The sequence below is a fragment of the Mixophyes fleayi genome, chromosome 7 (assembly GCF_038048845.1).
Source record: "Mixophyes fleayi isolate aMixFle1 chromosome 7, aMixFle1.hap1, whole genome shotgun sequence".
Lineage (NCBI taxonomy): Eukaryota > Metazoa > Chordata > Amphibia > Anura > Limnodynastidae > Mixophyes > Mixophyes fleayi.
The window spans coordinates 140,718,749-140,744,299 of NC_134408.1; the positions used below are offsets into that span (position 1 = coordinate 140,718,749).

General features: G+C 38.2%; 1 protein-coding gene across 1 annotated transcript in view; it reads left to right on the forward strand.

The window, feature by feature from the left end:
* LRP1B (LDL receptor related protein 1B) overlaps positions 1 to 25,551 on the forward strand; it is a 728,477-nt gene that overhangs the window by 239,903 nt on the left and 463,023 nt on the right. The window contains exons 13-16 of the mRNA XM_075181401.1: positions 336 to 525; positions 14,025 to 14,147; positions 15,685 to 15,825; positions 19,154 to 19,279. Coding sequence (XP_075037502.1) covers positions 336 to 525; positions 14,025 to 14,147; positions 15,685 to 15,825; positions 19,154 to 19,279 — 580 coding nt within the window. The remainder of the gene's footprint in view (positions 1 to 335; positions 526 to 14,024; positions 14,148 to 15,684; positions 15,826 to 19,153; positions 19,280 to 25,551) is intronic.

Sequence of the window (25,551 nt, forward strand, 5' to 3'; positions counted from 1 at the left end):
TGGGAGGAAACCAGAGCACCCGGAGGAAACCCACGCAAACACAGGGAGAACATACAAACTCCTCACAGATAAGTCCATGGTCGGGAATTGAACTCATGACTCCAGTGCTGTAAGGCAGAAATGCTAACCACTTAGCCACCATGCTGCCCCTGATCTATTAGTTTAGGTACTTTATTGAGGAAATAGTGGAGGTCATCTTAAACGCAACAAATTCCAGATTCCAATACTGCAATTCTGGTAAGAAGGTAAAACACAAAGGTACCATGTGCCATTGCAAATATCAGGCAATACATATAATTGTTATTATCTATCACTTGATGTTTTCTTTTATTCAGGTAGTCGGTAGTGGGAAAGAGTTAAATCATCCTTTCGGACTCTCTCATCATGGTCAACATATCTTTTGGACGGACTATATGAACGGCTACATATATCAGCTCAATCTGCGGACTAATAACATTTCTCTGCTAAGACAAGAAAGGCCTCCACTATTTGGTCTTCAAATTTATGACCCCAGGAAACAACAAGGTAAATTATACCATAAAGTGACAACAATGCACTGTACAGTAACTACATGATACAATGTTATTTTTGCTGCTTTAAGCCACTATTTTTTTACCTTGTTATTGAAGCAATTTTTTTTGTGAACACAAAAACAGACATAATTTAAAATAAGTGGAGACAAGTCCAATTACAAGGCAATTGTCGATATGTATTAAATACGGTTTTAAATTGTCTTCCTGTAAGTTCTTCAAAAATACAGCTTCAATTTAATTCATTTTCAACTACTTCCTGAATTTAAGGAAACAGGTTTTATTTTGTTTAGAAAAATTGGTCTTCGGTATAAGAAGTAGATTTATATCTTAGTATATTACTCCCAATTTACTCTAAAACATATACAGTTAAACAATAGAGAGATTTCATTTTATGGAGAAGTGTTTGTCCCTTGATACCTAAATGAATCTTTTAACCATAATTCCACTCAATTATAGAGCAAAGTGCTTTTAGAACAATGGTTCTGTAGGTCAACGATAGTCCAAATTGCCATTTTTTAAACAAGCCATCTCAGCAAAAGACCATAAAACCTAAAATATACGTTGCCTTATGTAAATAATACCGTTCACAAATATATATTAATGTAACTGTTCCCATAGCTAGACAGAACTACAGATCTTTAATATTCAATTTACATTTGTTCCAATCCACACAAACACTCCTAGTAATGTATCAGGACTGCTCTTTAAATATTGGGACTGGTGGCAGGTATACTATTATAATCTTAGTATACCTTTACATTGATTATATGCCTTAAATAGCTGTTTAAATGAGATATCCACATTTTTAAAAATTTACATCTCTATTAATAACACTTAAAGTTACAAATAGGATTATTACGTTTTCTGCGGCTTTGTGGTTGTATGCACCATTTAAACTTTTCTGCTCCTGTGTGTGTATGTATGTGTGTGTATGTATGTATGTATGTGTATGTATGTATGTATGTATGTATGTGTGTGTGTGTGTATGTAAGTATGTATGTATGTGTGTATGTATGTATGTGTGTGTATGTGTGTGTGTGTTTATGTATGTGTGTATGTATGTATGTATGTGTGTATGTATGTATGTGTGTATGTATGTGTATGTATGTGTCTGTGTATGTATGTATGTGTATGTATGTGTCTGTGTATGTATGTATGTGTATGTATGTGTCTGTGTATGTGTGTATGTATGTATGTATGTATGTGTGTATGTGTGTATGTATGTATGTATGTGTGTGTGTGTGTATGTGTATGTATGTATGTATGTATGTATGTATGTGTGTGTGTATGTATGTATGTATGTATGTGTCTGTGTATGTATGTATGTGAGTATGTATGTGTGTATGTATGTATGTGTGTGTGTATGTGTCTGTGTACGTATGTGTGTGTATGTATGTGTGTGTATGTATGTGTATGTATGTATGTATGTAATGTATGTGTGTGTATGTATGTGAGTGTGTATGTATGTGAGTATGTATGTGAGTGTGTATGTATGTATGTATGTGTGTGTACGTATGTGTGTATGTATGTGTCTATGTACGTACGTGTGTATGTATGTATGTATGTATGTATGTATGTATGTATGTGTGTGCACATTTGTGCTCTAACAGTGAAACCCAATGCACAATTTGTTTGTTGGAAAGTTAGTTCTCCCAATTGATGATTTGAAAATTATTGTTTTTATTTTTTCCGATTCCTTATGTTAGAAAAATAAGCCCATATTAAGTTTGTTTCTAACAAATCTTCCTGTGGAGAGTCCAGCTGACGAGCAATATTTCAGTTAGGAAAGACAGTTGCTACATCCATTTTTCAACCCTATTCAGTAAAACTTGGCAGCCACCAAGAACTATTGTTAGTTGTAACTTTGTTACAATGTTGCTGCTTTCTGAAAAGTTAACCCTTAGCGCTGTCATTGTAAATCTTGCTTTCAACCATAATGGAACAGAAAAAAATAACAAAAATGTTTCCAAATATTCTTATTTTTTACATTATTATGCCCCAATTGATAATAAGTCTTTAAGGGCTAGATTTACTAAGCTGCGGGTTTGAAAAAGTGGGGATGTTGCCTATAGCAACCAATCAGATTCTAGCTTTCATTTATTTAGTACTTTCTACAAAATGACAGCTAGATTCTGATTGGTTGCTATAGGCAACATCCTCATTTTTTTCAAACCCGCAGCTTAGTAAATCTAGCCCTAAGGGGGGTATTCAATTGTTTCTTTTAACGCGCTAAAACAAAAAAAAAACGAGCGCTCGAAAAAACCTTCATATTATACGGTAATTTTGCGCGCGTAAACAGTTAATACGGTACTTATTCGCTGCCAGCGGGCTGAATTTCAGCTCCCTGCTCAGGGAGCTGCGAGATGAAATTTAGCGAGTAATTACCGTATTAACGGTAATATTTTTAGAGCGCTCGTTTTTTTTTGTTTTAGCGCGTTAAAAGAAACAATTGAATACCCCCCTAAGTGTTGCAGGATGTAGCTATATGATTGGAACAAAGAAAAACTGAGAGATAATAATGGCTTCTTACCAAGTCTGCTATGTTATCCAACTCACCTTATACGGGTCTGATGAAATCGGTAAATAGGTTAGAAAAACAATGTTAACATATGATTATTTCTCCACCAAAAGGCTATAGAAAGCTAGTAACCATCTTAATTGTTCATAATTACTCGGGAGTGGAGTTTCTTTTTAAATGAGTGCAAACTCCCAATATTTTTACGTATAGCTATGAGTTAAGACATTACTCTATAGGGCTGATTCATGAAGGCTCATATCTGCTGATTTTGTTGCGTGTCGCACGCAAAATCACTCTGAACCGGGAGATACACAACTAAACGAAGCGATGTTCACTGCATCTACGTACACTATGTACACTTACTACAGCCTATGATTCTGGGAGTGAATGGGGCAGAGAAGGTGCGTTCACTTATAGTCAGTGTACAGTAAGGACTGCGCGAAACTCCATCGCACGCATCCACATCCAATTCAATCTTTGGACATCCAAAGTTACTTGTTTTTCTGCCGTATTTCTTGCTCCAGCTACAGGGCTAGTCTAAGTCCTGATTACTTGCAAATGTAAAAATGTATTTTATGTTCAGTAGACATTAAGATCATCCTAATAAATATATTTGATGAAAATTTTTTTTATTATTTAATTGTTTTGTCATTAATGCTTATATTATTATCAGGTAACATTAATTCAATAGTTTCTGCGAGATCTTTTTCGAATGTATAACCCACATAGGTATTGGACGTGTCCTGTAGTTTCCTGTGTATTAGAGCAGAGCAGACATGTCCCTGAGGTCGTCAGTGGCGGTATCTTTACATCTGTTCCTTGTTCGGTAGTTCGCAGAGCCCATTTACGTGGAGTTTAAAACAAGCGCACATTGCGCTCGGTATGCGTGCTTTGATGAATCAGGCCCAATGTATCCTTCCTTGTCACCACAGGACAATATATTGCTTTTAATTTATAGAGTAGACTTCTGCCACATTATTCCTTACCTGTCTGAGTAAGTGTTGTACTTTTTAAGCAGGTTATATACAGACTGTGACCTATGGGTGGTCTTATTGCACTGACAACACAGATCAGTCCTGTCTCCATTGCAACTTGTTCGTAAGGTTAGATGACCAGATGCAGCAGCTCCATTTCAGCGAGTCTGAATTCTACAGCAGCCGCGCCGCTGTCAAGCAGCATCCGCGGCAGTGCTGTATTATACTACAATACAGCACTGCCGCGGACGCTTCTTTGACAGCGCCGCGGCTGCTGTACAGTGCCGTTGGTTCGCGGAGGGGAGGGGTTTCTGGAGAACCAGAAACCCCCCCTGCGTGCGCCACTGCTCTTATCATTTTCAGCCGACACACACTCCAAATTCATACCAATTTCTTAAGATACAATCTAATATTGCAGCATTTGTTGGCACTTCTGATATCAGTCAGGTACCCACCGCTGTACGAACAATGCAAGTGCAAACGGCGGTGAATCTGTATTCCAACGCGTTTCACGTGCATTTGTTACATTGCAATGTTACTCTTGTTTGGGGGGTGAATTGTGGTCGCTGTGTTGACCTCAATGCATTTCATTTGAATCAAGCACATTGAATGGAGCAGGAAGCGTTCAGAAAACTGCAGCGCTGCCGCCAAACTCTTGAAAATAACTAACATTTTCAGACCTGTTTTTGTGTTGTTGTTCTGGCATTAAAAACTCTACTACAAAATTGACACCAGTGATTGCCTACAAGTTCTTACGTGTGAATTAATATATTTTTTTGGGGTTATGGTTTTATGTTTTCATGGAGCCTGAACATTTTGAAGCTGGCACAAATATTTTAGTAAAATCTTGCAAAAAAAATGCTGTAAACATGTATTTAAAATATTTTTATGTTTCAGAAACAACTTCATAACATTAAGTGTGAAGTTTTGTTTTCTAAATACCAAGTGAATATGAATAGTTGTTTTTTTTTTATTTTTACACCATAGATTCCATTTAATCAGCTGCAAAACACGTAGTCATATAGGTATAAATGTAAGTTCTATTTAATAACTGATTAAAGTTAAACAATCCCAGCACAATTGTATTTAAATTGTTGTGGACCCAGACAAGTCCCAAAGCCTCAGGGATGCGCACTGCAATAAAGAAACATTGATTATGGATAAATTTTTATCTAATTCTTTAAAAAATAAATTGTACAGCTGCTGGAACATTCCCAATTAATTATGTGATTACAATGCACAAAAACGCAAGGAAAGAATGTTGTAGAATTTATGTCTTCGCGGATAAATAAGAGTCATTGCGACTTAATGATACGGTGGCAATCACAGTGTTTCATTCCTGTTACCCCAGAGGCAAAACTCTACACAGAAAATAATGATACACAAAATGTTTCAAAGCTGTAGTTAAGCGATCAATTGTTTTTAATTTTCCTGAAAACAAGCTAGCTTTCATTTCAATGCAGGGCACCGAACACTGCGGCACCAAATAGTCTATTCCACTCTAGGGTGAATCACAGTTTATACTGCAGTTTTCCTAAGCACAAAGGGAATAATGGTTAAATAAGAACACAGAAACATGCTTGGATACAGTTGCCGTTCACAATACAGAATAGTATAACATTATTTATATAAATCATTGCCAACAGGGGTAGTACCGCTTCTACGTCCTTGTGGGATCTAATACATGTCAAAAAGCTAAAACTGAGTTTCAGTGACATCCCTGACCCTTGTGTAGGATTCAACCAATCCCAAGAGTGTTTTTGCAAAGCAAGGCTGGCAAGCTATCAGTCATTGTCTGCCTGCTCAGTTAGAGATGCTTCTTCTTCATAGCATGACAACCTGCTGCAGAGGAGTGACCAAGAACATAGTTGTTATATTTAGTTTAGTATTATAACTCCAGTCATTTTATTTAGTTTAAAGAGTAGTGTCTGTTAAATCCTAAATAATGTTCCAGAAATCTTTACTGAGATATAAATCTTCAGTCGTCTTTGAGCCATATTCTGCCACGTCCTCGAGCATGTTTGCTACCAAGCTTAATTAGAAATTGAACTGATAATATGCCGGACTGTGTTGGAGAAATTGTGGCATGCATATATTGTTGGGTTTGGCAGATTCTGTTCAGGAAACATCAGTATACTGCTTTTATCATGACCTCCTCATTCTGCACGAAACCATTCTATGCTTTAGTTTAACTGAAGCATCATGCGCAGAAGATAAAGGATGTCCACTTTTCCGGGTCCTACTCAAACTTCCTTCTGGCTAATAGACATACAGAGGGAACTTTTCAGTTTTCGGACATGATTGGACAGGTGCCTGTCAGTCTACTAGTCAAGAAAATGGGTAAGCTTGTGCAAGACTCTCCCCGTTCCGAAGTTAACATTACTTTTAACCTTTTTTCAGTGGGGCGCGCCAATTTTTTTTTTATACATTTTCACGCCCCTCTGGTTTTGCTGGAAATTTTTTACTCTATCCAAGCAGAATTCTCTTTTCGGTACATAGACCATTAAATTTACAAACTTAATTGTTCCCATAAAATATACTGCTTACTTTATTTTGCACTGTTAATGACATCCTAGCCTAATCACACTAGGTAAATACAGAGCAAAGATCCAGTAAGACCCATATCATCTCTTTCTTACAGGAAAGTTTCGGTAAATATGCTAAATAATGTATATTGATATTTTTGCTGAGCTCCTCACTGATTGGAGCAGCATAAGACATGTTCGCATGTTGTCGAGATCAACGAGGCGCTCAAAGGAAGTAGCAGAGACCCAGTGCTGGTCATGTGATCAGTGCAATCAATGTACAATAAAAGGACCTGCTGACTGCTCTGACGTCAGGAAGTGCAAATAATAAAAATATTATTTATTTATGAGCATTACCATTGACATGTCATAACCTGTGCTATTGAAGTGAATAGTTTGATAACATAAAAAAACACAGCAATTTTTTTTTTTGTTTTTAATCATGTGTCCTTTATTGGAAGATTTTTATTACATTAACAAAAATAAAATAAAACAAAGCTGACATATGTTATGTTAACAAGCAGTTGCTAATCTATGCAATGAATTAACATACTAGTTGCCCAGGTTCACAAGGAAAGTAGTTAAACATTCAACAAGTTAGTTGAATGGATAACTATAGGATATAGGATATGATCTAAACAATAATAATAGGCCCATAGAGTGTAAGCTTGAGAGCAGGGCCCTCTGACCGCTCTGTCTGTATGTATTACCCAGTATTGGTTTCTTAATGTTTGTTCCCAATTGTAAAGCGCTACGGAATTTGCTGGCGCTATATAAATAAATGTTGATGATGATGAAGGACTGACATTATAGTACTTGTTCCAGTACATAGATTTGAAACATTTATAGCTGTGTCATTTATATCTGTGATAGTGGACTAACTAACAAAGCATATAAAACAGAATTTCTGTACATTTAATAATTTAGCTCAGGATAATACATAAACAGCGCAGGGCAATCCTAACCAGGGACCCAGAAAGAGAAGCCTGTGGATATACTAGTCAGGAGGTACAGAAACCTCCCCATCTCCAGAATTCTATACTTGTAGTTGTACCAGTGAGTGAAACCATATCTGATAATACTTATGAAAGACATTTCTAACCGTGTACATGTAGCGTTCATGGCCCATAACACCATTTACGAGAGCTCGCCATTCTTAGTAGTCAAGGGAATCGGCAGCAAGCCCTGTACGGGCTATTATGACTTTTGATAGTGTCAGGAGAATAAAGATATATTTGTAAATCGTTTTATTCAGTGTAACCTCTACTGAGACGCCAAACAGACAGATCCGAGGGGTAAGGGGGGGGGGGGGGGGGCGAGGGCAGCACCTGGCACAGTGTCACAAATACATCTCCACACATCTGCCCAAAACCGCTGAGCTGCTGGACAGTTCCACAACAGGAGCCATAAGTCACCATTATGGGGACCACATTTCGGACAGTTAGGACCTCATTTACAGTCGGGCGCAATTTACACTGAAATCGTAACTGTAGATTGTATCCCGTAACTTACACAGTATTTAGAGTGGTAGGGATCTTTACATCCGTGTGACTTAGAATACTGTGCACATTGCACAAACACGTCTCTTTATCTGCCTTATGGACTGGCGTGCAAAGTGTATCATGCACAGTGCCCTGTAAGGCAGATAATTAGAAAAAAAAAAGATAAAAATTGTTCTTTACCCCCCTCCCCTCCCCCAGACAGCACACCTTTGGTTATGCTGTTTGGGAGTGGGTGCACAACTTTTTTACGACTTCATTTTTTTTGCCTGATTTTTTCATACACCAAGTTCTCTTGCCCCAGCTGACAGCATCCGCAAAAGAGACGTCTCCTAGAGACCTATCTGCGGTTGCTTTCAACTCATAATAGCTTGTAAAGAGCGTTTATATTGCTCGGCTCACCCACTAGCTCCCTGGTCCACTTCTCCGCTTGCAGAGAGGTGCAAGAGGGGAGATCCTTCTCAGTCTGAGTGCAAACTCTGGATCTTTGGCCAAAAGTGCTTTTTGAACTGATCAGAAGAACGTGCGTCAGACTCTAAATCAGGTCTTGTCTACCACCCATTTTAAAGAGAGAAACTGGTGTAAGATATACCCTGTGAAATACAAATAAGTGAATCTGTTGGAATCGGATGCAGGAGGTGGCGTCCCAAAGACTTTTAAGTACCTGAGTCCAGTCTTCATCAGAGAGTGGACCCAGGGCAGCCTCTCATCTAAATTTCAGAGAGAGAGTAATACACTGGGGCCAAATTCAGGATTAAGTTCGGTGTATAGGGTGGAAATCATAAAAAAATCAGAAAGTTGGCTTTACAGGTTAATATTATTATTATTATTATTATTATTATTATTATTGCTATTATTAGTATTAGTATTTAGTAAAAATGTATATTATTACTGAGTGTTCCATGCTGTTTTGGCAGCAGAGTTGAATACATGGTTTAAATGAAGCTAGTGATTCTCTGCTCCCTTCAGGCTCAGACATTAGCATATACACCCATCTGCTCCCTAGAATATGTTGCTGTTGTTGATCTCTGCTGCTGCTTCTAATACTGGTTCTGCAGCTGCTGTTTGTGTTATTTTGCTGTACATTATTCGTTCACGTAGTATCAGCATCAAACAGTCCGGGTGCTATTTACAATATGGAGACCGTAATGAAACATCTGACACCGTTGGCAATAATTCTGCAATTGGCCACAATATTCTTTAGAGTTATCTTTTGCAATTATTACACTGTATTGTTTACAGCACATGCTGGATGTATCATGTTTATAGACCGCGATCGTGAGAATCCTGGTGTATAAACATCAGTTGTACCGGATACCGTGTGTGACTTCAAACGAGCCAAAGTCATTAATTTTCATGCCAATAATAATCTTATGTTGACACAAATTATCAGAAAGGATTATGCCATTTTAAACCTCCTTTGTGATTACGTTGATCATTCCGGCTGGTGAACAAAAAATACATTGTTGAAACAGTGTTTGTATGATGCAATGCATAATTACAACACAATATTATCTCTTTAGGTGTAGCTATAGGGCAAAATTTTAGACTTGACTTGAAAATGTCGGAGACAGTTTAAGGCTACTACATGGAGGTAATATGCAGATTAGCAACTCCTAGTCAAAAGAAGTCGCTTCTGTGAAATGTCATAGCCTTTCACCAAACATTTTAGACAATGGGTACTCAGAGCGTGGGCCAGTTCTGAGGCAGAATTCCAACAGAACAGACTGTTTCAGCCTTTTTGGGCTCATCAATGTAGGTTAAGGGGTTTCTGCCCAGCAAGTGATGTTTCATAGAATGAAACATTTTAGGGAATGTTGTAAAGATACTTTATAGTAAAAATATGCAAATAAGTTACTCCTGCTCAGGTGGAGTAACAGCCATGTTTGCTGTGACCTTAACAACATAGGAAGAAATTAAAATGCTCCTGCAAGCAGCTGCATTTACAGTGATCACATTCTCTCTTGACGGCCAGCGTTATTTCCGCAAATGCCTTCTTGATGCGGTTTTTTTCTCTCTTTCCTAGCCAAAGTTAGGACTCCTCAATTCTATAAATTAATCTTTAATTTCTTTTTCGTTTCAAATTCAAAATAGCTGGGCATATCCAGGGAAAAACAGGGACACATCTCATGTCTAGCTGTAAGACCCCTCTCTTTGTTGAGAGCAGGAAGGTCAAATCCATTTATCTAGTTGAACTTAAAGAGGTTATTCACCTTCAGATGTTTTTAATTTATTCATTGTCTTCCAACAACTTTTACTAATTACATTGATTTCATTTTTTGCCTTTCTATTTATTTGTAGTTTTGGACCATGTATTTATGTCATCAGAGGGAGATATATATTCTCGTTGTCCTGGGATACGAGACACAACTCAGTATTGGATATAATTGTAGCCCGAGAGCGACTTTATGTAGTCTCCCAGGGCAACAGAAATAAACAACTCTGGCTGCTCATGTAAAGACATGGCTGAAAAGCACAGAAGGAACATAGTAGTTTATGGCTTAAAAGGATTCTCCATTTAATACTTAACCAGCGCTGAGCAGTTACCAGCGATTGCCTGCAGAGCTCCCATTTTCTGTAGATTGGATCGTTAAGCTCATGCCTCCTAACATTCTCCATTGGAAATTCAAATGAATTCAGAAGTACTCTGATCGGTCCATGCCACACCCATTTCCTTAGTGGCCACGCCCTTTCGTGCAGGCCACACCTCTGTTTACATGCAACAATAAAATAGAAATTGTTAGGAATGCAGCAGCTGTAACACTTAATAGTCGATTTTACATTTTATGTTTGATTTTTTTTTTATATAGGTATAATGTATAATCTAATTTCAACCAGAACATACATTATACTTATGTAAAAAATTAGAACGTTGAGAAAGTAAAAAAGAAATATACAACTTTCCACATTGAATTCGCCAGTGTAACTGTGACTAAGCACTTCTTACCCATCTTTCGTTTGACAGTACACGCCTCACCCTTTCCTTCTTGAAAATAATTTGTACTTTAATTACATGCAAATGTAAAATGTTCTTCAAAATGTGTATTTTCTCAGAGCTGAAGAATATGTGATTGCTTATTCAAGTGTTGGGATTTGCATACTATAAATAATAATGCACTTGATTCCAAGGTCGCACAATTCATATGGTTCTCGCTGGGTGCTCCCCCCCCCCTCTCTATTCATGTAATAGCGTTTTGTATATGACTGGTTTGAAAATCTGATCTAAACTTGATTACTGCAGGGTTCAGAAGTTAAATGATGGTAAAAACAAGCTTCTGCAGAGTCATTGTCCTGGCTGCCTCCTATTTACTTTCATTTGTAAGCTTTTGTAAACACGGTAAATTAAATTTACGCTTCTAAATGATAAAACACCCGTCTTATCTTTTGCCAGACCGAGGCGCGAGGACCGAAAACCTCATTCCATCCTTTACCCACATAAATTAAATATTAATGTCCGGCAGAGTGTTTTCAATTTCTCTTAATCCATTTTATTATTGTCTACATATTGTCCCCGAGGCCAGAATTCTAACTACATACGTGTTATTGCAGTCATATTTCATATGATTTTGGTTGTAATGACAAGTCCGGCATAATCTTTCCTGCGGGTTGATTTTGTTTTTATTTTACTTTAAAAAAAAATATGTCGCACAAAATGATAATCGTGACTGTTATTTTTTGCTAAACCTTCCTCTGTGGGCAGTGGTGATCTTTGTATAATAATATAAACCTATGGAGGGCAACATGCGTTCAGCAGATCATAGATTGACTCGTGAAAGTTGGCATTCGATTGGCTGCAAAGGATTACAGCACCTCGCTGCTTTTTGCACCATGTTATTAAATAATTTGGCAACTTTGCAGAGGAAATTTAAAACGGCAATGGCTTTCAAGGCAAGGTTTGCCCTGACAACCATTGCCGTTTTAAATTTGCCAAGCAAAGTCACTGACTATCGATGACTTGCAGAATCCGCTGCTTAATACAGTTACCCCCTGCTGTGTTGAATACAAAAAAGGATTCCTTCCTGCTTTACTGCCAGATTATTATTATTATTATTATCGTTTATTTGTTAGGCACCACAAGATTTCCGCAGCGCAGTACACAGTACAAACAGTAGACAATACAGGGAGACACAGTGCAGAACAATAAACAAAAAGTACCAATACTTCAGAAACTCAAGCAGGCTAACGCAGTAGAGGCAAAGCAAAAGAACAGGAGTGGAGACAAGAGGGAAGAGGGCCTTACTCATATGAGCTTACATCCTAAAGGGGGGTAAACAAACAGGCACAAGGGGAGGCAGTTGAAGTGTGGGGGAGAAAAGGGGAGCCGGGAGGAGAGAGGGGAGAACGAGCGGAGGAGATGAGGGGTTTAGGTGGAAGGTTGGTAGGCTTTGAGGAACAGGAGAGTTTTGAGTGCTCGTTTGAAGGAGCACAGGTTAGGAGAGAGACGGATGGAGCGAGGGAGGTCGTTCCAGTGAAGGGGGACCGCACGGGAGAAGTCTTGGATTCTAGATTGGGAAGTGGTGATGAGAGTGGAGGAGAGGCGGCGGTCATTGGCCGAGTGCAGGGAGCGGGCAGATCTGTTTGTTACAGCTTGTGACACTTGTTTAAAATGCCTGTTGATTTGTTACAGATAGGTGTCTCTTTCTTTGATTAATTGTATTGTTTTGACATATTATTGAGATTAAGGGTAATGATGATGATGATGATGATAATGTGTGGCCCTTTTGAAGGCTAGTGGGCACTCCATATGACACTTAATTGTATCAGGTGGCCCATTACTGTTCTACATACTTTTTTAGCAAAACCCTTAAAACACACAAAAGCGATATATGTAATAAAGACGATTCAGATGACAGCTAAACTGAAAATTTTAGGCCGGAAAATTGTAAAGTTTACGTTGTTAAAGGGGGTGGTCCTAATATGGAAGTAGGTTGGACTTTTATGCAATATGTTAACTTTTTACACTACAAACATTTTCGGACGAATCTGCAAAACTGCAAATGTAGGAGCGGGTTTACCATGGGTAGCTTCTACCACAAAGCGGAACATCGAAGGTCCACACTTCATGGCGTTGATATCTGACCCATCGAGCCTGATTCATTAAGAAAAGTAAAGCAAAAAAAATGAATAAATTTGCACCTGGGCAAAACCATGTTGCATTGGAGGCGGAGGTAAATTTAAAATGTGGGGACAGATTTATAGTTGGGGTAGGGCATGTCCTAGATCAACTTTAAATTTCAGTGTAAAAATAAAGCTATCAAGTATTTGTGTGCTATATGACAAACAGCCAGTATTTAACTTATGGGTGAATAATAAACTAATTTGTACCCCTTACATTGTAAAATGGTTTTGTCCAGGAGAAAACGTACTTATTTTTTTGCCTTACTTTCCTTAACTAATCAGACCCATTATGTCTTTAATTAGTCTTGTTCTAAAGAGTATTTACTTTATTAATAACTTTTATAACTGTTTTATAATTGTTACAAAAAACATTTTTGGGGTAATGATTTATTGTTTTTGATTGTTTTAGTTTAGAACATCGCATCTTCGAATTCTACCCATAGACACATTCGTGCTTATATTGTTCTCCGAAACTGGAAAAGAAGTTTACTTTGCCATTTATTATTTTGGAATAACTGTGTAGATGGTCTATGCCATTAATTTTAATGAGTAAGTTTCTCAGCAGCAACAGTGGTCAATATTCATGCGAGATATAGCAAATTAATGACGAGATTATCTTTAAATAAATAATCACGTAAAGCCGAGTTCAGTGTCGAGCTTTATTTTTAGCTAAACAAACAAGAGAATTTTTTTGGACTTTTAGGAAGCTAATTGGCAGCAATAATTGTCATTGAGCTGCTGGCTGAAGCTTCTAGATTATAGAGGAAATGTTTCTTGTGTTCGATGTATTCCTATCTGTGTTACACTGCTCATTACTGATACGTGATAGGCTGCTAAGGATGGCTTTCTGTCCGCAGGTGACAACGCTTGCCGGGTAAACAACGGAGGCTGCGGCACACTCTGTTTCGCCGTTCCTGGAGGGAGAGTTTGTGGCTGCGCTGATAACCAGCATTTGGATGAAAATAATTCAACTTGTGTGTGTAAGGCTTCGTCAAACCATTATTTGTTCTCTTTCACCATCTATAATGTATGGGCGCAAAACAAAACCTTACAAGCACAGCGAACACCAGCAAATGAATATTCCTTAGAGAACCACTAAACAGAAGTTACAAATGTCCTTGCTCAGCAGCTCCATTTTGGCGGCACTGTACTGTACAGCAGCCGCGGCGCTGTCTAAGAAGCGTCCACGGCGGTGCTGTATTGAGGTACAATACAGCACCACCGCGGATGCTTCTTTGACAGCGCCGCGGCTGCTGTACAGTACAGTGCCGCTATGTAGGGGCACTGTTTAGCCCCCGTTCTTCGCAGAGGGGTTTCTGGAGAACCAGAAACCCCCACTGCGTGCGCCCCTGCTAATATTATATTTATATATATTGAGATGTTTGACATTATATCTACATTTGCCGTCCTCTATTAACAGTCATTTTCCACAATATGTTGCTGTATGTGTGTGTAAATGTTACTAATAGTCATCTAAAGTTCTAAACATGCATTGTTTTAGATTTAGGACTAGATTTACTAAACTGCGGGTTTGAAAAACTGGAGATGTTGCCTATAGCAACCAATCAGATTCTAGCTATCATTTATTTAATACATTCTGCAGAATGACAACTAGAATCTAATTGGTTGCTATATCTCCACTTTTTCAAACCCGCAGTTTAGTAAATGTACCCCTTAGTGGTTAAACAAAATAAAACATGTTATAATTTAATGAATGAAATATCAAACAAGATTTTGCCAGAAAAAACATCTGTAGATTTGCAGAGTTTGCAGGGAACACAGGAATTTTCTACAGAACCTTGGGGTCTGTGTCATTAAGTAGATCAAAGCATAAAACATGAGTAACTTTGCACCTGGGCAAAATCATGTTGCATTGGAGGGGGAAGGTAAATTTAAAATATGGGAACAGATTTATAGTTGGGGTAGGACTTGTCCTAGATCAACTGTAAATTTCAGTTTCAAAATAAAGCTATCCAGTATTTGTGTGCTAGATGAAAAAACAGCCAGTATTTAACTTATATGCAAAACAATAAACTAATTTGCACCCCTTGCATTGTAACATGGTTGGTCCAAGATCAGACTTACTCCTTTTTTTGCTTTGCACTCCTTAATGACTCAGGCCCTAGGTGTTTATTGAGGTGGGCGGGGTTTGATGATGCAGTTGACATAATGCCCCCATCCACTTTTTGACCGAAATGCACTCCCTGGAGAATTGCATAGTAGGCTCCCTTTGGGGGTCTGGGGGTCTCCCCCTAATTCCGGAGTCTCTTGGACATACTGGGACTGTAGCCAATCAGAGCACTGAATTTTTAACAGAAGCACAGAATATTTCAGCTCAAACAACTCCTGCGTGCCCATGGGTCAACTGGTTCGTAGAGGGCAAGTGGGAGGAATCTATGGTCTATAAGTGTTATTAAACAGATGATAGTTTACAATTATTTTCATTTAATGTGCTAATATTCTGTACATTTTTTAAGCATAAAAGGAAAATAAAATATTTTTCTCATTCACTTTTAGTTAATACTAATGGAACATTGCCAAAGCTGTGTAATTTGGAAGAATTTCACTGTAAAAACCAGCATTGTATCCAGGAAGGCTGGAAATGTGACGGAGAGGACGACTGCCTGGATGGAAGCGATGAAGACGTTGAAGCCTGCTGTATGTATTTATGATTTAGAGCTAGATGAAAGCTGGCAGCGTGTTCCTATAGTATGTAGCAGTGGGTGGCCTCATCTCCCAGACAACATACATTTTGCTTTACAGAACAAGCTCTAAACCGTAAAAAGCAATCAATCCATTTCTTTCACTGATGAGATCTAACAAGATCAAAACACACTGTCCGCTAGCTTTGGGGCTGTGCATCTCTGATTATATTCACGCTAGTAAGACAGTGACTCTATATACAATACAGTCGTCAATTGTGGCAAGTACGGAGTGGTTTGGTGATATTTACCCAGAATTCCTAGTGCCACATTTTATCTTCCACTCTTTGTACCTGATAATGTCCAATAATGTGAGTTATTACCAACTAGATACAAAAATGTCAATAACACATATCGATAGAATAATTAATCATTCACAACCAAGCAGAGATCAGCGTTTAAATAAGAGAGGGTTTACAATCCCTTTAACACACAGTAAAAAACAAACTATAGCCACAAATCTATTTGGCAATATTTATGTTGATTGTTTTTTTTTCCATTGACAATTCAGATACATGTGTATACTCACTGGGCCAGTATCACAGTTGATCTTTGTGTGTTTTGATTCCACGTTTAATGCGTATTGCATTCCAAACTAGAGGCGCAGATCGTGCGAGGTACTGAGTGCAATGCACAGCCTGTGACCTGGCACTGTGCAGTGCACAACATTTATATTGCTGTTCTGTATGTTTTCAGTGTCCTTTTGGTGCAGTTTTTGGCAAGTTCTAAAATGTTTCCATGCTGAGATAAAGCTGTTGGCGAACTGAGATGTGCAAGTTCTGCTCATCTCTCCTAGTGTACATTATGGGACCTCATTTGTTGCACAATCAGCTCAACTGTGCTGGATATCCAAAGTATGGATGGATTAAAACAATCATACAAAAACATTATGGAGTGAGGGTCACTGCAATAAACTCCAGTCCATCTGTATGGTTTCAAATATACAGGACCTCAGCGATATGGATAAAAATAATAATGATAACAATGTCAATAATAATAATAATAATAATAATAATAACAATAATAATAGTTGATTGTAGATGTATATATTTATATTGGGGAGTTTGACAGGTATATATATATATATAGTTAACCCGTGCATGATACTCATGCATTCTAGTCAAATCAAGCTACTTAAGGTGTTAAAAAGGTTCTTGTCATGCATTTGGGCCATAGCCCAGTCCTCAACCACCAACCACTCCCCACTGTCACCCCCGGCAACCACCAACCACTCCCAACTGTCACCCCCGGCAACCACCAACCACTCCCAACTGTCACTTCTCCTTCAAGAAATATATATATATTTTTTTAAAATCTTTATAAACACTTTTAACAATTAACAAATTAAATTAACAAATTAAAAACATCTTAGTATACCAAATTTCAGCCCTTTCTGAATTTTTTTTCCACACACTCTAAAAATTTAGTAGGTCAGTGTATAACTCCGCCCAGCAGGTGGCGCTGCAGCTCGGTTTTATTTTTTCCACACACACACAGACAGACTAACACACGCCACTAAGCATTTATATTATAGATATATGTCAATCCCCCTCCCCAATTGAAAAATGAGGACCAGTAAGGCCATCCCACTGATCCAGCCACAACATGAGGCTCACCTATAGGATGTCGTAAATCATGACTGTGCCATGAAAATTGGAACTGTTGTCGGCTGTGCTAAATACACGCCCAATTTTCTCCTCCAGAAGCATCATCAAACGATTGTTATTAAAATACACAAATAATGCTAATACTTCCCACAGTCCCGGAGTGTCTGGGAGACTCCCAAAGACTCCAAGAGTCCAGGTAGGTCTCCCGGGCACCCATTAGTGAAGGCCATTCTCCCGCCTCCTTGCCGCTTTCTAGTGAAGGGGGCAGGATGAGAGCCTTCATGACGCAATTTGCAGTTAATCCCACCATTTTGACCCCCCCCCCAGCGCCGCAATGACAATTCTGCTTCTTTGCGTCACTGAGTTTGTGCCAAAGTTTCGCGATTCGCCGTCCCCCCTGCCCCCTTCCATCCTCACACTCCCCCCCCCCCCCCCCTGCAGGAATAGATGATGAGTTTTGATATCATTGCTTATAATATGCTTACTCTCAGTGTTATTATAAGGAATAACACACCCCTGCTATAAAGTAAAAGAATATTTTAATGTGTTCAGTAGATAATATGGGCTTTTGTTTTCCGTTAAGATAGGATGAAAGTCTGATTTCACTTCTGCTCATGTTTTTTTAATTAACCCTTCCCCCCTGCCCCCCTTACCTGAATTGTGTGGTCCCACTCTTGGATCCCCTTTCCACTGCTCTCTTGGGACCCTTGATGAAATTAATTGGGTGTAGGGCCTACTGACCTTATACACTAATAGGAGGAATTTAGCAGTTATGGCAGTAGTATAAAAAAACATAAAAGTAATAATAGATATTAGAGGACATAAACAGGAAGGATGCAGCACAGTTTTATTACTGGCTCAGTATGTTATTAGCTGTATTTTGTAATAGATAGTGAGTATTAAAAGAGGCGTCATTCATATTTTATTTTGCTTTTTTGGGGTTTTGTTCAACTATAACACAGATCAGATCCTCTATGTCCTCTTTTAGGTGGGCGTAAATTACTCTAAAAAAAAGAACACTTAAACATCAGTGCTTGGCTTACAGCAAGTCATCATTAGTGTGTATTTGCCCCTGCTCTGTAGCAGCCAATGTTAGATTTCCTCTACCCACCTTCCTCCATCCCATCTCTCTAATCACAAGCCGTGTGTAAGTCCCAGAACAGCGCAAGTCTGCGTAGGCGCGCTCCCTGGGTAGGCGCAGAGCACTTCACGCAATATACGCTACACAAACACTGGCGTATACCCCACTCTGCATCGGATCCCTGATTGTTCAGTGATTGAAATCATTCTGCAAAATAAACGTTTAACTTAAAAGTGCATTTATAATAGTGCCCTGCCATTTGTGGCTTTCCTTTCTGGGACATAAATCACTAAAAAGCTGATTACCATTTAGCTGTTAACAATATATAAATTATGAACCATTGTTTCTGGAATTAAAGCTTATCTCTGCGCTGACAAATGACTTAGTGCCATTTATTTTCTTTTGAGCAAAATATCATTAAAAACTCATTTAGTTCTTTATTCATTTGCAAATAAAAATAGATGCTATATGACACGTTCCTTCATTTTCGGCACCATATTTACATGTGTTACTTTGGACTAATTTGCAGGCAGCGCTTGTCATTATATATTTGTTTGCCTCAAGTCATTCAATTCGCCTTCTTTGTGTTTTCTTAGTGAACTACAGCTGTCCAGGGGATCAGTTTAAGTGCCAAAGTAACCGTTGCATCCCCAAGAGGTGGCTTTGTGACGGAGCAAATGATTGCGGGAATAATGAAGACGAATCTAATGTCACCTGCTCAGGTAAGAAGTTTATCGAGTCTCCGGACTTCATAAAAATGCAGCTTGTCACGCTCGACTAACGCTGGTGATAAGATTATTGCTCCTTCAAATCAATTTCGAAAATTCTGGCCGGCTAAAGTATGAAATAGAATTTATTCGTCTATCTCTTCCTTATGTCTGACTTATCCTTCCAAAGTAATTTGGAACTCAGTCCTTCCACATGGACTGAGTATCGGATTAAGCAAACTTGTTCGTGCTTGGGTATATTTTGCCTTTCAAGTCTTCAAAGCCTTTGGTCATGAAAACTTCTCACTGGCAGCCACAAAATAAATGTTAACTGCATCGTTTCTCCCCAGAAATTCCAGCTGGCTTGTCCAGAGGGATACTGGAATCTTATCAGGACTGACAATTGTCGTAAGGGAAACCTTACTGCCTGTTCTACATAGGACCACGGATGACTGTTCTTCCTTGCTAGATGGAATCTCTGTCTCCTGTAGAGACTCAGATTAAACACAGATATGCTGAGATAGACTTGAATAACAGCATGTAGTCTTTAAAAGGGGCACTTAAAGTACAGTTTGGATAAAGCACAACACCGCTGTGCAAATCACTGGGTGATGGAAAGGAGCTTAAGTGCACTTAAAGCCATGCACTGACTTGTTCAGAACTAACGCCATCTTAGGGACCATGAGTAAATATGCTCTAAATAATTGTGCACCCCTCCTCATACTCAGCCTCTCTGTTCATCACCTATTCTTCTATTATTGTTACTAGGAAGCTTAAGTGGCTGGAGAAGACCAAATAGCAAAAGAGAATGGTTAAAAGGAAAAAAAATGATTATATAGACATTTCTGTGGTGTACACAGAACAGTGCTGGGTTATGGAAAGAATCTATAAGTAAACAAAGGTTTGTTCTTGATACAAATCCCACTTACCGGCATCTTGTTATGTTGAGAAAGCGAATTTGTCAAAGTAACAAAACAAATAAAGGTCAAAAGGAAAAGGTCAATAAAAAACTATTGTAAACTATTTCCATTCTGTCCGCTGTTCAATGTACTATCAAGTAAATGCCTCTTCGGCGCATCACATAAGTAGTCCTGACTCTTATTCAAATCCCATTGCCAGCTATTGTTTCACCTTTTTGTCCCATAGACCAAAGCTGAAACATTGAAATATTTTGTGTACGTAAGGATAGTTTTTATCTGGTATATCTGGAACGCTTCAGGAAAAGCAGTGACGCGTCCAAACATTCAAAGATATTTGTACAACTTTTTGTGCCAAGGAAAATGAATATCCCTATTTTTGACTAATTGTTATTCTGTCATTTTCTATTTAATTGGAAGCGTTCTAAGGATCTTTGGGATTAATGTATCAAACCTTCTAAAAAAGGAAAAGTGTTGATGTTGAATATAGCAACCAATCGGATTCTAGCTTTCATTTATCTAGCACATCCGAGAAAATGATAGCTAGAATCTGATTGGTTGCTATGTTTAACATTTCCACTTTTCCTTTTTAGAAGTTTTGATAAATTTACCCCCTTGATTATGTTATCAGAGGGAGCACAGTTCTTTTGATATTATTTCATTCTGTTTACGCAGAGCAAGAAATTTTATAGTTTCTAACTAATACATTCAAATATTAAGTAAAATTTTAACTATATTATTATATTTTAACCTTACAGTCAGACATACAGAGGCAACGTGTCTTCCAGTATAAAAACAATAATTATTATTAATTACTGGTATAATACATGTATTTGTTTTATAGACATGTTTACTGGACATAGCAGAGGTCGGGATTATTCATTTTACATAGAGTACAGGAAGAGTGATATAGGATTGATATACTGTCTAGTCCAGGGGTCAGGGAACTTTTTACCTTTTACCCCCAAATATATTTAGATACACCGACGTTACCCCATTGATTTGAAAGGAATGAAATCATATATTATTAATTATTGGAATTCAAACTTTTATTGAATCTATTCAAAATTTCTTTGAAAGCTTCAACTTCAAAACTTCAGGTTTTGGAGAAATAATGTTTCTATATTTTTGATACGAGAGCATTAATATTGGGGCATTTTGATGTCAGAGCAATTTGGATACAGTCTTCAGTGTCCAATCGATTTCTCTGCTTTGTTTTTATGTTCGTTAGAGTGGAAAATCCTTGTTCGCAAAGGTAGGTTGTTGCAAAAGGCAGCAACTTTTTTACTGTCTCCTCATGTACAATTTTGAATGTCTTTGCAGCTGTTGACATCCAAAAATATGACAGATCTGCTTTGTTTTCAAATGCAATACGTGCTTCATTATTGCATCGATGCTCAAGAAGTGCCTCTGCCAACCCTTGAGGCTCTTCTGGTACAACAGCAATTTCGCATTTAAAGGTGTCTACAATCCAACTGGCATCATGTGAATCGGCAGCATTACCCCCAGGGATTTCATTTTTACCCCATTTGGGGTAATTTACCCCTGTTCCCTGACCACTGGTCTAGAGACTCTAACATAAGTCTTTCAAGCAGTAATCTTGGTTGTAATACTTGGAGTTGGCAATTATTTCTGAATTGAGTTAAAATCTGCTCCATGTTGGAAATGTTACAACATTCAAGTGTTCTTGTGGACATATAAACCTGTGCTTTGAGACATGAATGTGGATTTATAACCAGAATGAGTAGTTCACTATATTTATGAGTAATGTAATGAATATTCAGCATATTATTAATATATCGGCTAAACATGGCATGCTATGCATTAGTGGTACACTACTTTTTTATATTGACCAGATGGTATTTTTTTTAATATCTAAGGAATAAAAGTTATATTTTAAGAGTGCCCAGATTATTTTCGCATCTTGTGTGTATAGATTGTGAATTTGCTGATTAAAATCTATGGAGCAACTGACGACTACACATACATGAATACTTGCTTTCCCAATGAGACTACCTAATTTTGGGGCCTCATTACAGGGGCCTCAATGACACGATTTGTGATGAATCGTATCATTTTGCAGTAAATATCATATATGAAGCTTTTTTATATTTATCTCTACTTAATAAAATATCAACTTATTACGACAACGTCAAAACTACAAATTTAGTTCATTTAAATAGATCACATCCATGACCCCTGATATCAAGGCCAACGCTGAATATCGGTTATACCGGATAAGGAAATAACTCTCCCTGAATAAGACAATGTATAAACATTCTTTATCGGGGAGTTAGTCTATTAAGATTCTCAAATTTCCTAGAGAGATCAGATTTATAAATTTATTATATACATTGCGTGTCTGTATTAATCACATTCACATTACTAGTATCCTAATTGCAGTTGTTTATGAGTGTTTTGATACATTACATTCACAAACAAGAAGAACGTTTGAAATTTAAAGAACTCTTCTCTGTTTAGAAAGTTCAGATGTAAGTTTTCATATTGGTTATATCATTTAAGAAAGAAAATAAAACATTAAATAAAGGGGTGCTAGATTTTCTTTTAGTTAATTAAAACATGTAAAGATTATAGAACTCGGTTTAATGAGGGTTACAGTAGGTTTGTGAAGCACTAAACCTTAGGCGGCTGGTACTAAAATTTATGGCAAACCCCTTGAGGAGGTAGAGGTTAAGCTCTACATAAAACATGTTGGATGAGTTCTGAATGTTAAATTACGTAATGCTGTGGATAAAACTATTTAAAGGAAATTCCAGTTTAGGCTGGGTGCACACTATAGTGTTCTCAGCAGATTATCAGGCCAATCAGACGATAAACGATCGGTTGGCCCGATGTCACAATAGTGTGTACCCGCAACGAGAAACGATGGTCGTTCCAAAGCACATAATATCATTGAACGGGTTTGTTAAACGGAACTAACAATCTCATTCAACGGTGTTGTTACAATTCTGTAGTGTGTACGCACTCACGATCAGGATCTTCATAGAGATTACAACGTTATGCTCTTTTCAGCCGATGGTTATGACAGATGAAGAGCACAGATCTGAAGGTAAATCTTGTAAAACCTGTATCGTACACACGATAGTCGACACTATAGATAGACACAGGAGTCGGCTGGAGTTTTCTTTTAATTGTTAGCAAAATTGTTAAAGATAACACATTGGTCGGAAATTTCTGTAGTGTGTACCCGGCCTTATTTCAACATTAAACAAATAAGTTCTGGATAAACTCTGTGCCATTCGGCAGTGTTCCCTCCCCGATACAACTTCTTCTGCTTTCTGTAGAACATGGATGTAATAGGACCTTCATAAATTAGGACCTGATCTTCACCATAAGCTGTACCCTAGAGATGCACCAGACCTGATTAAGAACGTCATGGCATGTCGAAGTCACAATATGGTTGACCATTGGTGCTGAGACAAGACATAATATAGGTGTGCAGATGTGGCACGATGAAGCGACGAAGTGCTGGTGCAAAAACTTGGTAGGTTGCCGATTATGGGGAAGATTGAATCCTCTGTAGTGGAGGCCAGCTTTTATCTAAAGCCACCCCAGCAGAAAGAAAGGGCTTCAAAGCGGAGGAGCTCCCACAAAACTGATATGGGGATTGGTTAATTTTTAATTTCATTGTAAGTTCTAAAATAGCTGGTATTATCCTTTAAATGCTAAATTTAGCATGGCGTTAACTACCCAGTTATTACACTTAGTACTTAGAAATTACTGAACTATTTTTGCATACTATCTGTCCTATACCTTTGTTGATAATTAACATGTCTCAATCCCATCCAAATGCATCCAGTACAAATCATCTACGGGAATACTTCATGGGACCCGCGTATCAAACACAGATGTATTTTCACTTAGGGTTTGCTTTTAAATTGTTTTACACAAGTGCAGTGCTAGTGAGTAACTGGCCAAGAAAGCTGCACTGTAAGAATAATTTACATTTTTTTAAAAACTTTTGTTTTCGCTGTTCTTTTTGGTGGTTAACAGAACCGGTATTGCGGGCAGTACTTAACCTTGAAGGTGATAGTGGCAGCAGGCGTTAGTATCAGGCAGTTGATTTAAGGACTGTTGAATCTCATGATCCTTGAATCTTGTCACCACCTAAATCATGGCGAATAGAGATAATAGGAGATAATAATTTATTTCATGTCATCAAAATATTGCGCAAAAAGAGCCGATTATCATCATCACCATTTATTTATATAGCGCCACTGATTCCGCAGCGCTGTACAGGGAACTCACTCACATCAGTCCCTGCCCCATTGGAGCTTACAATCTAAATTCACTAATATACACACACACACACAGACACACACACACAGACACACAGACACACACACACAGACACACACACACACACACAGACACACACACAGACAGAGAGACTAGGGTCAATTTTGACAGCAGCCAATTAACCTACCAGTGTGTCTTTGAAGTGTGGGAGAAAACTGGAGCACCCGGAGGAAACCCATGCAAACACAGGGAGAACATACAAACTCCACACAGATAAGGCCATGGTCTGGAATTGAACTCATGACCCCAGCGCTGTGAGGCAGAAGTGCTAACCACTGAGCCACCGTGCTGCCCATAGGACTTTAATGGAATAAATGAGGATAAAAAATGTATTGTGTAAAACATTGCATTGAGAATTAACCCTTAATATTTAGTAGCAATAATTGGCCCTATGTAATACCCTATGGGGGGCAACAGAAGGGCCCTGGGCCACAGGTGGTCTTCCAAGCCTACACCTGTGGCCTCTGGCTGTGTCCTGCTTTATTGTCAGATTTGTTTGTTTTAGCTACTTACATTTGTTTAATATGCCTTCTGGTACGTTATTACAGATAGGTGTCTCTTTCTTTGATTAAATGTATAGTTTTACCTTCTATCTGAGATTAAGGGTAATGTGTGGCCCCTTTGAAGGCTAGAGGGCCCACCTAAGCGGCCCCTGGAGTGTATCAGGTTGCCCATCGCTGTTCCCGATACTCCTTTGTTGTATATACTGTTCACCTTTGTGGGGATTTTGACCATGATACATTCAAGACATTTGTTGACATATCAGAGTGACTATTATCAGAGTAGACAAAAAAATCAATAGAGCTGTGTGGTTAGAAGTGACTACTTTGGTGCATTTTAGAGCGAGAAAAATAACATTAGCTGGTGTTTTTGCTGTGTTTCTCTCTTAAATAATGATATTTTTTTCTACTCCTGTTGACAATAATATCTAAAGACAGTTTTTATTACCAGTGTGTGACCCTTTTACATGAGAGAACCAAAAATGGCTGAGAGGCTGTAAATGTTACTTAGGGATCATTACAGTAATAGTCTGAAGAGCTGGTAATTTGA